The sequence below is a fragment of the Lethenteron reissneri genome, unplaced genomic scaffold (genome assembly GCF_015708825.2).
Source record: "Lethenteron reissneri isolate LAM-NWPU_2019-01 unplaced genomic scaffold, ASM1570882v1 scaffold_185, whole genome shotgun sequence".
Lineage (NCBI taxonomy): Eukaryota > Metazoa > Chordata > Hyperoartia > Petromyzontiformes > Petromyzontidae > Lethenteron > Lethenteron reissneri.
Genome location: NW_026891608.1, coordinates 453938 through 470471, shown reverse-complemented (window position 1 = coordinate 470471; position 16534 = coordinate 453938). Strand labels below are relative to the sequence as shown.

General features: G+C 51.9%; 1 protein-coding gene across 1 annotated transcript in view; it reads left to right on the top strand.

Annotated features, from left to right (window-relative positions):
• Positions 1-707: 707 nt before the first annotated feature.
• The window catches only part of LOC133339392 (inhibitor of Bruton tyrosine kinase-like), a gene marked incomplete at its 5' end in the record, with an annotated part of 24970 nt that continues 9143 nt past the window's right edge, over positions 708-16534 (top strand). The window contains 5 exons of the mRNA XM_061547535.1: positions 708-826; positions 2826-2936; positions 7860-8087; positions 8442-8559; positions 15895-16129. Of these exons, the coding sequence (XP_061403519.1) occupies positions 708-826; positions 2826-2936; positions 7860-8087; positions 8442-8559; positions 15895-16129 (811 nt within the window). The remainder of the gene's footprint in view (positions 827-2825; positions 2937-7859; positions 8088-8441; positions 8560-15894; positions 16130-16534) is intronic.

Genomic DNA, 16534 nt, shown 5'->3' with positions numbered 1-16534 from the left:
TAGCGAGTAGCAGCAGCAACAGCTCCTATGAAGGCTTTAATCCGTGCGTGTCGTTGTCTGTGTCCGTGCGTGTCGTGTGTGTCTGTGCGTGTCGTCTGTGTCTGTGCGAGTCAACGTCTGTGTGTGTCGTCTCTGTGTCTCTTTGTGTGTCTGTGCGTGTTGTTGTCTGTGTCTCTGTGCGTGTGTTTCTGTGTCTCTGTCTCTGTGTCGTGTGTCTCTGTGCGTGTCGTCTGTGTGCGTGTCGCGGTGTCTGTGTGTGTGTGTCTGTGTGTGTGTCTGTGTGTGTGTCTGTGTGTGTGTCTGTGTGTGTCTCTGTGTGTGTGTGTGTGTGTCTGTGTGTGTGTCTGTGTGTGTGTGTCTGTGTGTGTCTGTGTGTGTCTGTGTGTCTCTGTGTGTCTGTGTGTGTCTGTGTGTCTGTGTGTGTGTCTGTGTGTGTCTCTGTGTGTGTCTGTGTGTGTGTGTCTGTGTGCGTGTCTGTGTGTGTCTGTGTGTCTCTGTGTGTGTGTCTGTGTGTGTCTGTGTGTGTCTGTGTGTGTCTGTGTGTGTCTGTGTGTGTGTCTGTGTCTGTGTCTCTGTGTGTGTCTGTGTGTGTGTGTGTCTGTGTGTGTCTGTGTGTGTGTCTGTGTGTCTCTGTGTGTGTCTGTGTGTCTCTGTGTGTGTGTCTGTGTGTGTCTGTGTGTGTCTGTGTGCGTGTCGTGGTGTCTCAGCTCCGCTGGAGGCGCTCACGTGGGGCGAGAACACGAACTTCACACTTGGACATGGACAGCTGACGCGTGTCCTGTCCCCTGTCCCTGTGTCCCTGCCAGCGGGGATCTCCGTCGTGCAGGTCAGTGTCTGTCTCCTGTGTGTGTCTCCAGTGTCTGTCTCCAGTGTCTGTCTCCAGTGTGTGTCTCTCTCTGTGTGTGTGTCACTGTGTGTGTGTCTCACTGTGTGTGTGTCTCACTGTGTGTGTGTCTCTGTGTGTGTGTCTCTGTGTGTGTGTCTCTGTGTCTCTCTCTCTGTGTGTATCACTGTGTGTGTCTCCCAGTGTCTATCTCCCAGTGTCCCACTATCTGTCTCCTCGGTGTGTTTCTCTCTCTCTGTGTCACTGTGTGTGTCTCTGTGTGTGTCTCTGTGTGTGTCTCAATGCGTGTGTCTCAATGCGTGTGTCTCTCTGCGTGTGTCTCTCTGTCTCTGTGTCTCTGCGTGTGTCTCTGTGTGTGTCTCTGTGTGTGTCTCTGTGTGTGTCTCAATGCGTGTGTCTCTCTGCGTGTGTCTCTCTGTCTCTGTGTCTCTGCGTGTGTCTCTTCGTGTGTCTCTCTGTCTCTGTGTCTCTGCGTTTGTCTCTTTCTGTGTGTGTCTCACTGTGTGTGTGTCTCTGTGTGTGTCTCTCCGTGTCTCTGTGTGTCTCTGCGTGTCTCTCTGCGTGTGTCTCTGTGTGTCTCACTGTCTCTCTCTCTCTGTGTCTCCCAGTGTCTGTCTCCAGTGTCTGTCTCCCAGCGTCTGTCTCTGTCTGTCTCCCAGTGTCTGTCTCCCAGTGTCTGTCTCCAGTGTCTGTCTCCCAGTATCTGTCTCTGTCTGTCTCCCAGTGTCTGTCTCTGTCTGTCTCCCAGTGTCTGTCTCCCAGTGTCTGTCTCCAGTGTCTGTCTCCCAGTATCTGTCTCTGTCTGTCTCCCAGTGTCTGTCTCTGTCTGTCTCCCAGTGTCTGTCTCCCAGTGTCTGTCTCCAGCGTCTGTCTCTGTCTGTCTCCCAGTGTCTGTCTCCCAGTGTGTGTCTCCCAGCGTCTGTCTCTCTGTGTGTATCACTGTGTGTGTCTCCCAGTGTCTGTCTCCCAGTGTGTGTCTCCCAGCGTCTGTCTCTCTGTGTGTATCACTGTGTGTGTCTCCCAGTGTCTGTCTCCCAGTGTATCACTGTGTGTGTCTCTCTCTCTGTGTGTATCACTGTGTGTGTGTCTCTGTGTGTGTCTCTGTGTGTGTGTCTCTGTGTGTGTCGCTGTGTGTGTGTCTCTGTGTGTGTCTCTGTGTGTGTCTCTCTGTGTGTGTCTGTGTGTGTCTCTGTGTGTGTGTCTGTGTGTGTGTCTCTGTGTGTGTCTCTGTGTGTGTCTCTCTGTGTGTGTCTCTGTGTGTGTCTCTGTGTGTGTGTCTCTGTGTGTGTCTCTGTGTGTGTCTCTGTGTGTGTCTCTGTGTGTGTCTGTGTGTGTGTCTCTGTGTGTGTCTCTGTGTGTGTCTCTGTGTGTGTCTCTGTGTGTGTCTCTGTGTGTGTCTCTGTGTGTGTGTCTCTGTGTGTGTCTCTGTGTGTGTCTCTCTGTGTGTGTCTCTGTGTGTGTGTCTCTGTGTGTGTCTCTGTGTGTGTGTCTCTGTGTGTGTCTCTGTGTGTGTCTCTGTGTGTGTCTCTGTGTGTGTGTCTCTGTGTGTGTCTCTGTGTGTGTATCACTGTGTGTGTGTCTCTGTGTGTGTATCACTGTGTGTGTCTCTCTCTCTCTGTGTGTATCACTGTGTGTGTGTCTCTGTGTGTGTCTCTGTGTGTGTCTCTGTGTGTGTATCACTGTGTGTGTGTCTCTGTGTCTCTCGCTCTGTGTGTATCACTGTGTGTGTGTCTCTGTGTGTATCACTGTGTGTGTGTCCTCTGTGTGTGTATCACTGTGTGTGTGTCTCTGTGTGTGTCTCTGTGTGTGTGTCTCTGTGTGTGTCTGTGTGTGTGTCTCTGTGTGTGTCTCTGTGTGTGTCTCTCTGTGTGTGTGTCTGTGTGTGTCTCTCTGTGTGTGTCTCTGTGTGTGTGTCTGTGTGTGTGTCTCTGTGTGTGTCTCTGTGTGTGTGTCTGTGTGTGTGTCTCCGCGTGTGTTCCAGGTGGAGCTCTGCGACTTCCACTCGGTGCTGCTGACGCGCTGCGGGCGCGTGTTCACCTGCGGACACGGACGCGGAGGCCGACTCGGACACGGAGACGAGGAGGCGTGTGTGGTGAGACACACAGAGACACACAGAGACACACAGAGAGACACACAGAGAGACACACACAGTGAGACACACACAGTGAGACACACAGAGACACACACAGAGAGACACACAGAGACACACACAGTGAGACACACACAGTGAGACACACGCAGTGAGACACACAGTGAGACACACACAGTGAGACACACACACAGTGAGACACACAGAGACACACACAGTGAGACACACACAGAGAGACACACACAGAGACACACAGTGAGACACACAGAGACACACACAGTGAGACACACACAGTGAGACACACAGAGACACACACAGAGAGACACACAGAGAGACACACACAGTGAGACACACACAGTGAGACACACAGAGACACACACAGAGAGACACACAGAGACACACACAGTGAGACACACACAGTGAGACACGCAGTGAGACACACAGTGAGACACACACAGTGAGACACACGCAGAGAGACACACACAGTGAGACACACACAGTGAGACACACGCAGTGAGACACACACAGTGAGACACACACAGTGAGACACACACAGTGAGACACACGCAGTGAGACACACGCAGTGAGACACACACAGTGAGACACACGCAGTGAGACACACACAGTGAGACACACACAGTGAGACACACACAGTGAGACACACGCAGTGAGACACACACAGTGAGACACACACACAGTGAGACACACACAGTGAGACACACGCAGTGAGACACACACAGTGAGACACACACAGAGACACACGCAGTGAGACACACAGAGACACACACAAAGAGACACACAGTGAGACACACAGTGAGACACACACAGTGAGACACACAGAGACACACACAGAGACACACACAGTGAGACACACACAGAGAGACACACACAGAGACACACACAGAGACACACAGTGAGACACACGCAGTGAGACACACGCAGTGAGACACACGCAGTGAGACACACGCAGTGAGACACACGCAGTGAGACACACACAGTGAGACACACACAGTGAGACACACAGAGACACACAGAGACACACAGTGACACACACAGTGAGACACACACAGTGAGACACACAGAGACACACAGAGACACACAGTGAGACACACACAGAGAGACACACACAGTGAGACACACACACAGAGAGACACACACAGAGAGACACACACAGTGAGACACACACAGTGAGACACACACAGTGAGACACACAGTGAGACACACGCAGTGAGACACACACAGTGAGACGCACACACAGTGACACACACAGTGACACACACAGTGAGACACACAGTGAGACACACACAGTGAGACACACAGAGAGAGACACACAGAGACACACACACAGAGACACACACAGTGAGACACACAGAGACACACAGTGAGACACACACAGTGAGACACACACAGTGAGACACACACAGTGAGACACACACAGAGACACACAGTGAGACACACACAGAGAGACACACACAGAGAGACACACAGAGAGACACACACAGAGAGACACGCACAGAGAGACACACAGAGACACACACAGAGAGACACACACAGTGAGACACACACAGTGAGACACACAGAGACACACACAGAGACACACACAGTGAGACACACAGTGAGACACACAGTGAGACACACAGAGACACACACACAGAGAGACACACACAGTGAGACACACACAGTGAGACACACACAGTGAGACACACAGAGACACACACAGTGAGACACACACAGTGAGACACACAGAGACACACACAGTGAGACACACACAGAGAGATACACACAGTGAGACACACACAGTGAGACACACACAGTGAGACACACAGAGACACACACAGAGACACACACAGAGAGACACACACAGAGACACACACAGAGACACACACAGAGACACACACAGTGAGACACACGCAGTGAGACACACGCAGTGAGACACACGCAGTGAGACACACGCAGTGAGACACACGCAGTGAGACACACACAGTGAGACACACACAGTGAGACACACGCAGTGAGACACACACAGTGAGACACACACAGTGAGACACACACAGTGAGACACACACAGTGAGACACAGTGAGACACACACAGTGAGACACACGCAGTGAGACACACACAGTGAGACACACACAGTGAGACACAGTGAGACACACACAGTGAGACACACGCAGTGAGACACACGCAGTGAGACACACACAGTGAGACACACACAGTGAGACACACACAGTGAGACACAGTGAGACACACACAGTGAGACACACGCAGTGAGACACACGCAGTGAGACACAGTGAGACACACGCAGTGAGACACACGCAGTGAGACACACGCAGTGAGACACACACAGTGAGACACACACAGTGAGACACACACAGTGAGACACACACAGTGAGACACAGTGAGACACACGCAGTGAGACACACACAGTGAGACACACGCAGTGAGACGCACACACAGTGAGACACACAGTGAGACACACAGTGACACACACAGTGAGACACACGCAGTGAGACACACGCAGTGAGACACACACAGTGACACACGCAGTGAGACACACGCAGTGAGACACACACAGTGACACACACAGTGAGACACACACAGTGAGACACACAGTGACACACACAGTGAGACACACGCAGTGAGACACACACAGTGACACACACACGCAGTGAGACACAGTGAGACACACAGTGACACACACAGTGAGACACACACAGTGAGACACACAGTGACACACGCAGTGAGACACACGCAGTGAGACACACACAGTGACACACACACGCAGTGAGACACAGTGAGACACACAGTGACACACACAGTGAGACACACGCAGTGAGACACACGCAGTGAGACACACGCAGTGAGACACACACAGTGAGACACACGCAGTGAGACACACAGAGACACACGCAGTGAGACACACGCAGTGAGACACACGCAGTGAGACACACACAGTGAGACACACACAGTGAGACACACACAGTGAGACACACGCAGTGAGACACACACAGTGACACACGCAGTGAGACACACACAGTGAGACACACACAGTGAGACACACACAGTGAGACACACACAGTGAGACACACGCAGTGAGACACACGCAGTGAGACACACGCAGTGAGACACGCAGTGAGACACGCAGTGAGACACACGCAGTGAGACGCACACACAGTGAGACACACGCAGTGAGACACACGCAGTGAGACACGCAGTGACACACACAGAGAGACACACGCAGTGAGACGCACACACAGTGAGACGCACACACAGTGACACACACAGTGACACACACAGAGAGACACACGCAGTGAGACACACACACAGTGAGACACACGCAGAGACACACACACAGTGAGACACACACAGTGAGACACACACACAGTGAGACACACACACAGTGAGACACACACAGTGAGACACACACAGTGAGACACACACAGTGACACACGCAGTGACACACACACAGTGAGACACACACAGTGAGACACACACAGTGAGACACACGCAGTGAGACACACACAGTGAGACACACACAGTGAGACACTCACACAGTGAGACACACACACAGTGAGACACACAGTGAAACACACAGTGAGACACACACACAGTGAGACACACACACAGTGAGACACACACACAGTGAGACACACACAGTGAGACACACGCAGTGAGACACACACACAGTGAGACACACACAGTGAGACACTCACACAGTGAGACACACACACAGTGAGACACACAGTGAAACACACAGTGAGACACACACACAGTGAGACACACACACAGTGAGACACACACACAGTGAGACACACACAGTGAGACACACACAGTGAGACACACACAGTGAGACACCGCAGAGATGATGGTCATCTCAGTAAGCCGACCCACGGCACCTGCAGGGTCTGTCCCGTGACCTCCTCCTCCTGCACCTAGCCTGGCACAGCAGTCAACCCATGGCACCTGCAGGGTCTGTCCCGTCACCTCCTCCTGCACCTAGCCTGGCACAGCAGTCAACCCATGGCACCTGCTGGGTCTGTCTCGTGACCTCCTGCACCTAGCCTGGCACAGCAGTCAACCCATGGCACCTGCTGGGTCTGTCACGTGACCTCCTCCTGCCAACGGAGAGCCTTCGACACTTCACGTGGTAGCCTCAAAGTGCACCTAGCCTGGCACAGGCGTTATGGTGCATGGCGGCTGTTGGTATTGGCAGGTGCCCAGGCAGTTGGTGTCTTTACTACCGTGTCTACTAGCATGCCTCTGTGTCTCACTGTGTCTCTGTGTGTCTACTAGCGTGTCTCTGTGTCGCACTGTGTCTCTGTGTGTCTACTAGCGTGTTTCTGTGTCGCACTGTGTCTCTGTGTGTCTACTAGCATGTCTCTGTGTCTCACTGTGTCTGTGTGTCTACTAGCGTGTCTGTGTGTGTCTCTGTGTGTCTCTGTGTGTCTACTAGCATGTCTCTGTGTCTCACTTTGTCTCTGTGTCTACTAGCATGTCTCTGTGTCTCACTGTGTCTCTGTGTCTACTAGCGTGTCTGTGTGTGTCTCTGTGTGTCTCCATGTCTACTACCGTTCTCTGTGTGTCTCAGTGTGTCTCTGTGTCTGCGTGTCTCTGTGTCTCCGTGTCTATTACCGTGTTTTCGTGTCTGTGTGTCTCTGTATGTCTCCATGTCTCTGTGTGTCTCCGTGTCTACTACCGTGTCTCAGTGTGTCTCTGTGTGTGTCTCTGTGTGTGTCTCTGTGTGTCTGTCCCACTGTGTCTCTCTGTGTGTCTCTGTGTCTCAGTGTGTCTCTCTCTGTGTCTCTGTGTGTGTCTCTGTGTGTGTCTCTCTGTGTGTCTCTGCATGTCTCTCTCTGTGTATCTGTGTGTGTCTCTGCATGTCTCTCTGTGTGTCTCTGTGTGTGTCTCTGTGTCTCTGTGTGTGTAGGTGCCCAGGCAGGTGGTGTCTCTGCCGGCGTGCGTCTCCGTGTCTGCGGCGCGTGACCACACGCTCTGCCTCGCCGCCTCTGGCCTGGCGTTTGCCTTCGGTCTCAACGAGTTCGGGCAACTCGGCGTGCGAGGAGCCACCGGCACCACCACCACCACCGGCACTACCACCACCACCGCCGGTAGTAGCGGAGGAGGGTGGGGTGGTGTGTGCAGCTCACCGCAGCAGGTGAGAGGAGCCGCTAACAGAGTGTAGGGGCAAGTGCTGTTAGTAGTAGCGAGTAGCTACATACACAAAGACTCCCCCGTGTAGCCTTTCACTGAGCAGTTGCCCTTGCAGGCTGTTAGAGGCTACACGGGGGATCTTTGTGTAGATAGCGACTTCTAACAGCACTTGCCCCTCCACTCTGTTAGAGGCTACACGGGGGATCTTTGTCTGTGTAGGTAGCTACTACTAACAGCACTTGCCCCTACACTCTGTCAAGGCTACACGGGGGATCTTTGTCTGTGTAGGTAGCTACTACTAACAGCACTTGCCCCTACACTCTGTTGAGGCTACGCGGGGGATCTTTGTCTGTGCCAGGTTCACCTGCCGTGCCGGCCTCCCCAGCGGGTGCTCGGTGTAGCGGCAGGTCCCACCCACAGCCTCCTCTACACACACAGCGGCCTCTACAGCTGCGGACTCAACAGCGGGCAGCTCGGTGAGCCGGCCCACGCACAGTGTGTACCATACACAGTGTGCACCATACACAGTGTACACCGTGTACAACGTGCATGGTGTGCGTGGTTTACATGCATGTTGTACATGGTGTGTGTGGTGTGCATGATGTAAACCCCATGGTGTGCATAGTGTAGGCCTTGCCTAGTTGACAATTCTAGGCCTTGCCTAATTGACAAGTCTAGGCCTTGCCTAGTTGACAAGCCTAGGCCTTGCCTAGTTGACAATTCTAGGCCTTGCCTAATTGACAAGTCTAGGCCTTGCCTAGTTGACAAGTCTAGGCCTTGCCTAGTTGACAAGTCTAGGCCTTGCCTAGTTGACAAGTCTAGGCCTTGCCTAGTTGACAAGCCTAGGCCTTGCCTAGTTGACAAGCCTAGGCCTTGCCTAGTTGACAAGCCTAGGCCTTGCCTAATTGACAAGTCTAGGCCTTGCCTAGTTGACAAGTCTAGGCCTTGCCTAGTTGACAAGTCTAGGCCTTGCCTAGTTGACAAGCCTAGGCCTTGCCTAGTTGACAAGCCTAGGCCTTGCCTAATTGACAAGTCTAGGCCTTGCCTAGTTGACAAGCCTAGGCCTTGCCTAATTGACAAGTCTAGGCCTTGCCTAGTTGACAAGCCTAGGCCTTGCCTAGTTGACAAGCCTAGGCCTTGCCTAGTTGACAAGCCTAGGCCTTGCCTAATTGACAAGTCTAGGCCTTGCCTAGTTGACAAGCCTAGGCCTTGCCTAGTTGACAAGCCTAGGCCTTGCCTAGTTGACAAGCCTAGGCCTTGCCTAGTTGACAAGTCTAGGCCTTGCCTAGTTGACAAGCCTAGGCCTTGCCTAGTTGACAAGTCTAGGCCTTGCCTAGTTGACAAGTCTAGGCCTTGCCTAGTTGACAAGCCTAGGCCTTGCCTAGTTGACAAGCCTAGGCCTTGCCTAGTTGACAAGCCTAGGCCTTGCCTAATTGACAAGTCTAGGCCTTGCCTAGTTGACAAGTCTAGGCCTTGCCTAGTTGACAAGTCTAGGCCTTGCCTAGTTGACAAGCCTAGGCCTTGCCTAGTTGACAAGCCTAGGCCTTGCCTAGTTGACAAGCCTAGGCCTTGCCTAGTTGACAAGCCTAGGCCTTGCCTAGTTGACAAGTCTAGGCCTTGCCTAGTTGACAAGCCTAGGCCTTGCCTAGTTGACAAGTCTAGGCCTTGCCTAGTTGACAAGTCTAGGCCTTGCCTAGTTGACAAGCCTAGGCCTTGCCTAGTTGACAAGCCTAGGCCTTGCCTAGTTGACAAGTCTAGGCCTTGCCTAATTGACAAGTCTAGGCCTTGCCTAATTGACAAGCCTAGGCCTTGCCTAATTGACAAGTCTAGGCCTTGCCTCATTGACAAGCCTAGGCCTTGCCTAGTTGACAAGTCTAGGCCTTGCCTAATTGACAAGCCTAGGCCTTGCCTAATTGACAAGCCTAGGCCTTGCCTAATTGACAAGTCTAGGCCTTGCCTAGTTGACAAGCCTAGGCCTTGCCTAGTTGACAAGCCTAGGCCTTGTCTAATTGACAAGCCTAGGCCTTGCCTAGTTGACAAGCCTAGGCCTTGCCTAGTTGACAAGCCTAGGCCTTGTCTAATTGACAAGCCTAGGCCTTGCCTAGTTGACAAGTCTAGGCCTTGCCTAGTTGACAAGTCTAGGCCTTGCCTAGTTGACAAGCCTAGGCCTTGCCTAGTTGACAAGCCTAGGCCTTGCCTAGTTGACAAGCCTAGGCCTTGCCTAATTGACAAGTCTAGGCCTTGCCTAGTTGACAAGCCTAGGCCTTGCCTAGTTGACAAGCCTAGGCCTTGCCTAGTTGACAAGCCTAGGCCTTGCCTAGTTGACAAGTCTAGGCCTTGCCTAGTTGACAAGCCTAGGCCTTGCCTAGTTGACAAGTCTAGGCCTTGCCTAGTTGACAAGTCTAGGCCTTGCCTAGTTGACAAGCCTAGGCCTTGCCTAGTTGACAAGTCTAGGCCTTGCCTAATTGACAAGTCTAGGCCTTGCCTAATTGACAAGCCTAGGCCTTGCCTAATTGACAAGTCTAGGCCTTGCCTCATTGACAAGCCTAGGCCTTGCCTAGTTGACAAGTCTAGGCCTTGCCTAATTGACAAGCCTAGGCCTTGCCTAATTGACAAGCCTAGGCCTTGCCTAATTGACAAGTCTAGGCCTTGCCTAGTTGACAAGCCTAGGCCTTGCCTAGTTGACAAGCCTAGGCCTTGTCTAATTGACAAGCCTAGGCCTTGCCTAGTTGACAAGCCTAGGCCTTGCCTAGTTGACAAGCCTAGGCCTTGTCTAATTGACAAGCCTAGGCCTTGCCTAGTTGACAAGTCTAGGCCTTGCCTAATTGACAAGTCTAGGCCTTGCCTAATTGACAAGCCTAGGCCTTGCCTAATTGACAAGCCTAGGCCTTGCCTAATTGACAAGTCTAGGCCTTGCCTAATTGACAATTCTAGGCCTTGCCTAATTGACAAGCCTAGGCCTTGCCTAATTGACAAGTCTAGGCCTTGCCTAATTGACAAGCCTAGGCCTTGTCTAATGGACAAGCCTAGGCCTTGTCTAATTGACAAGCCTAGGCCTTGTCTAATTGACAAGCCTAGGCCTTGCCTAATTGACAAGTCTAGGCCTTGTCTAATTGACAAGCCTAGGCCTTGTCTAATTGACAAGCCTAGGCCTTGCCTAATTGACAAGCCTAGGCCTTGCCTAATTGACAAGTCTAGGCCTTGCCTAATTGACAATTCTAGGCCTTGCCTAATTGACAAGCCTAGGCCTTGCCTAATTGACAAGTCTAGGCCTTGCCTAATTGACAAGCCTAGGCCTTGTCTAATGGACAAGCCTAGGCCTTGCCTAATTGACAAGTCTAGGCCTTGCCTAATTGACAATTCTAGGCCTTGCCTAATTGACAAGTCTAGGCTTTGCCTAGTTAACAAGTCTAGGCCTTGCCTAATTGACAAGTCTAGGCCTTGCCTAATTGACAATTCTAGGCCTTGCCTAATGGACAAGCCTAGGCCTTGCCTAGTTAACAAGTCTAGGCCTTGCCTAATTGACAAGTCTAGGCCTTGCCTAGTTAACAAGCCTAGGCCTTGCCTAATTGACAAGTCTAGGCCTTGCCTAATTGACAAGCCTAGGCCTTGCCTAGTTAACAAGTCTAGGCCTTGCCTAATTGACAAGTCTAGGCCTTGCCTAGTTAACAAGCCTAGGCCTTGCCTAATTGACAAGCCTAGGCCTTGCCTAGTTGACAAGCCTAGGCCTTGCCTAATTGACAAGTCTAGGCCTTGCCTAGTTAACAAGTCTAGGCCTTGCCTAATTGACAAGTCTAGGCCTTGCCTAGTTAACAAGTCTAGGCCTTGCCTAATTGACAAGTCTAGGCCTTGCCTAGTTAACAAGTCTAGGCCTTGCCTAATTGACAAGTCTAGGCCTTGCCTAGTTAACAAGCCTAGGCCTTGCCTAATTGACAAGCCTAGGCCTTGCCTAGTTGACAAGCCTAGGCCTTGCCTAATTGACGAGTCTAGGCCTTGTCTAATGGACAAGCCTAGGCCTTGCCTAATTGACAAGCCTAGGCCTTGCCTAATTGACAATTCTAGGCCTTGCCTAATTGACAAGCCTAGGCCTTGCCTAATTGACAAGCCTAGGCCTTGCCTAATTGACAAGCCTAGGCCTTGCCTAATAGACAATTCTAGGCCTTGCCTAATAGACAAGCCTAGGCCTTGTCTAATTGACAAGCCTAGGCCTTGTCTAATGGACAAGTCTAGGCCTTGCCAAATGGACAAGTCTAGGCCTTGCCTAATTGACAAGCCTAGGCCTTGCCTAATTGACAAGCCTAGGCCTTGCCTAATGGACAAGTCTAGGCCTTGCCTAATTGACAAGCCTATGCCTTGCCTAATGGACAAGTCTAGGCCTTGCCTAGTTGACAAGCCTAGGCCTTGCCTAATTGACAAGCCTAGGCCTTGCCTAATTGACAAGCCTAGGTCTTGCCTAATTGACAAGCCTAGGCCTTGCCAAATTGACAAGCCTAGGCCTTGCCTAATTGACAAGTCTAGGCCTTGCCTAATGGACAAGTCTAGGCCTTGTCTAATTGACAAGCCTAGGCCTTGCCTAATGTACAAGTCTAGGCCTTGCCTAATTGACAAGTCTAGGCCTTGCCTAGTTGACAAGTCTAGGCCTTGCCTATTTGACAAGTCTAGGCCTTGCCTAATGAACAAGCCTAGGCCTTGTCTAATTGACAAGCCTAGGCCTTGTCTAATTGACAAGCCTAGGCCTTGCCTAACGGACAAGTCTAGGCCTTGCCTAATGAACAAGCCTAGGCCTTGCCTAATTGACAAGTCTAGGCCTTGCCTAATTGACAAGCCTAGGCCTTGTCTAATTGACAAGCCTAGGCCTTGCCTAATTGACAAGTCTAGGCCTTGCCTAATTGACAAGCCTAGGCCTTGCCTAATTGACAAGTCTAGGCCTTGCCTAATTGACAAGCCTAGGCCTTGCCTAGTTGACAAGCCTAGGCCTTGCCTAATTGACAAGCCTAGGCCTTGTCTAATTGACAAGCCTAGGCCTTGTCTAATTGACAAGCCTAGGCCTTGCCTAATTGACAAGCCTAGGCCTTGTCTAATTGACAAGCCTAGGCCTTGTCTAATGGACAAGCCTAGGCCTTGCCTAATTGACGAGTCTAGGCCTTGCCTAATGGACGAGTCTAGGCCTTGCCTAATTGACGAGTCTAGGCCTTGCCTAATTGACAAGCCTAGGCCTTGCCTAATGGACAAGCCTAGGCCTTGTCTAATTGACAAGCCTAGGCCTTGTCTAATGGACAAGCCTAGGCCTTGCCTAATTGACAAGCCTAGGCCTTGCCTAATTGACAAGCCTAGGCCTTGCCTAATTGACAAGCCTAGGCCTTGCCTAATTTACAAGCCTAGGCCTTGCCTAATTGACAAGCCTAGGCCTTGCCTAATTGACAAGCCTAGGCCTTGCCTAATTGACAAGCCTAGGCCTTGCCTAATTGACAAGCCTAGGCCTTGCCTAATTGACAAGCCTAGGCCTTGCCTAATTGATGAGTCTAGGCCTTGTCTAATAGACAAGCCTAGGCCTTGCCTAATGGACAAGTCTAGGCCTTGCCTAATTGACAAGCCTAGGCCTTGTCTAATTGACAAGCCTAGGCCTTGTCTAATTGACAAGCCTAGGCCTTGCCTAATGAACAAGCCTAGGCCTTGCCTAATGTACAAGTCTAGGCCTTGCCTAATTGACAAGCCTATGCCTTGCCTAATGGACAAGTCTAGGCCTTGCCTAGTTGACAAGCCTAGGCCTTGCCTAATTGACAAGCCTAGGCCTTGCCTAATTGACGAGTCTAGGCCTTGTCTAATTGACAAGCCTATGCCTTGCCTAATGGACAAGTCTAGGCCTTGCCTAGTTGACAAGCCTAGGTCTTGCCTAATTGACAAGCCTAGGCCTTGCCTAATTGACGAGTCTAGGCCTTGTCTAATTGACAAGCCTAGGTCTTGCCTAATTGACAAGCCTAGGCCTTGCCAAATTGACAAGCCTAGGCCTTGTCTAATTGACAAGTCTAGGCCTTGTCTAATTGACAAGTCTAGGCCTTGCCTAGTTGACAAGCCTAGGCCTTGCCTAATGAACAGGCCTAGGCCTTTCCTAATGGACAAGTCTAGGCCTTGCCTAATTGACAAGCCTATGCCTTGCCTAATGGACAAGCCTAGGCCTTGTCTAATTGACAAGCCTAGGCCTTGCCTAATTGACAAGCCTAGGCCTTGTCTAATTGACAAGCCTAGGCCTTGCCTAATGGACAAGCCTAGGCCTTGTCTAATGGACAAGCCTAGGCCTTGCCTAATTGACGAGTCTAGGCCTTGTCTAATGGACAAGTCTAGGCCTTGCGTAATTGACGAGTCTAGGCCTTGCCTAATTGACAAGCCTAGGCCTTGCCTAATGGACAAGCCTAGGCCTTGCCTAATTGACAAGCCTAGGCCTTGTCTAATTGACAAGCCTAGGCCTTGTCTAATGGACAAGCCTAGGCCTTGCCTAATTGACAAGCCTAGGCCTTGTCTAATTGACAAGCCTAGGCCTTGCCTAATTGACAAGTCTAGGCCTTGCCTAATTGACAAGCCTAGGCCTTGCCTAATTGACAAGCCTAGGCCTTGCCTAATTGACAAGCCTAGGCCCTGCCTAATTGACAAGCCTAGGCCTTGCCTAATTGACAAGCCTAGGCCTTGCCTAATTGACAAGCCTAGGCCTTGCCTAGTAGACAATTCTAGGCCTTGCCTAATTGATGAGTCTAGGCCTTGTCTAATAGACAAGCCTAGGCCTTGCCTAATGGACAAGTCTAGGCCTTGCCTAATTGACAAGCCTAGGCCTTGTCTAATTGACAAGCCTAGGCCTTGTCTAATGGACAAGTCTAGGCCTTGCCAAATGGACAAGTCTAGGCCTTGCCTAATTGACAAGCCTAGACCTTGCCTAATTGACAAGCCTAGGCCTTGCCAAATGGACAAGTCTAGGCCTTGCCTAATTGACAAGCCTAGGCCTTGTCTAATTGACAAGCCTAGGCCTTGCCTAATTGACAAGCCTAGGCCTTGCCAAATGGACAAGCCTCGGCCTTGCCTAATGTACAAGTCTAGGCCTTGCCTAATTGACAAGCCAAGGCCTTGTCTAATTGACAAGCCTAGGCCTTGCCTAATGTACAAGTCTAGGCCTTGCCTAATTGACAAGCCTATGCCTTGCCTAATTGACAAGTCTAGGCCTTGCCTAATGGACAAGTCTAGGCCTTGCCTAGTTGACAAGCCTAGGCCTTGCCTAATTGACAAGCCTAGGCCTTGCCTAATTGACGAGTCTAGGCCTTGTCTAATTGACAAGCCTAGGTCTTGCCTAATTGACAAGCCTAGGCCTTGTCTAATTGACAAGTCTAGGCCTTGTCTAATTGACAAGTCTAGGCCTTGCCTAGTTGACAAGCCTAGGCCTTGCCTAATGAACAAGCCTAGGCCTTGCCTAATGAACAAGCCTAGGCCTTGCCTAATGGACAAGTCTAGGCCTTGCCTAGTTGACAAGTCTAGGCCTTGCCTAATTGACAAGCCTAGGCCTTGCCTAATGAACAAGTCTAGGCCTTAAATCTTGATTTAAAGCTTTCGTGACTGCAGGGATTCATATTATTGGTTGTTTCGGTAAAGTCATGTAGAAAGGAAATAATAAAATAATATTTATATAAAACAAAAACAAAATTGTTTTATTACTAATTGGCAAGTCTAGGCCTTGCCTAATGGACAAGCCTAGGCCTTGCCTAATTGACAAGTCTAGGCCTTGCCTAATGAACAAGTCTAACCTGTCCCCCTGCTTGTGCCTGTGCCAGGTTACCCTCCACAGCCGGGCTGCCTGGTCCAGCCTCTGCCCAAGCTGGTGACCTCTCTGCCCTGGGTGACCCCAGAGGGACAGAGGTCATCATCATCGTCGTCGTCGCCCAGGGGAGGTCGAGGCTTGTCGGCCGCCCCGCTGGTGGCGGCCTGCTCCTCCGCCAGCCTGGCGCTGACGCCCAGGGGGGAGCTGTTCCTGGTGGCGCACGGCACCAGCAGGAGGCTGGCGTCACGGTGAGCGGTGCCGTGGTGGTGGCGGTGGCGGTGGTGGCGGTGGTGATGCTGGTGCTGGTGGTGGTGGCGGCGCTGGTGGTGGTGGCGGTGGTGGTGGTGGTGGTGGTGGTGACGCTGGCGGTGGTGGTGGTGGCGGTGGTGGTGGTGGTGGTGGTGGCGGCGGTGGTGGTGGTGGTGGTGACGCTGGCGGTGGTGGTGGTGGTGGTGGTGGCGGCGGTGGTGGTGGTGGTGGTGACGCTGGTGGTGGCGGTGGTGGCGGTGTTGGTGGTGGCGGTGGCGGCGGTGGCGGCGGTGGCGACGGTGGCGGCGGTGGCGGCGGCGGCGGTGGCGGTGGTGGCGGTGGCGGTGGTTTGGTTGTAAGTGGTGATGCTGATGATAGCCATCATAACCACAACCACCACCCCA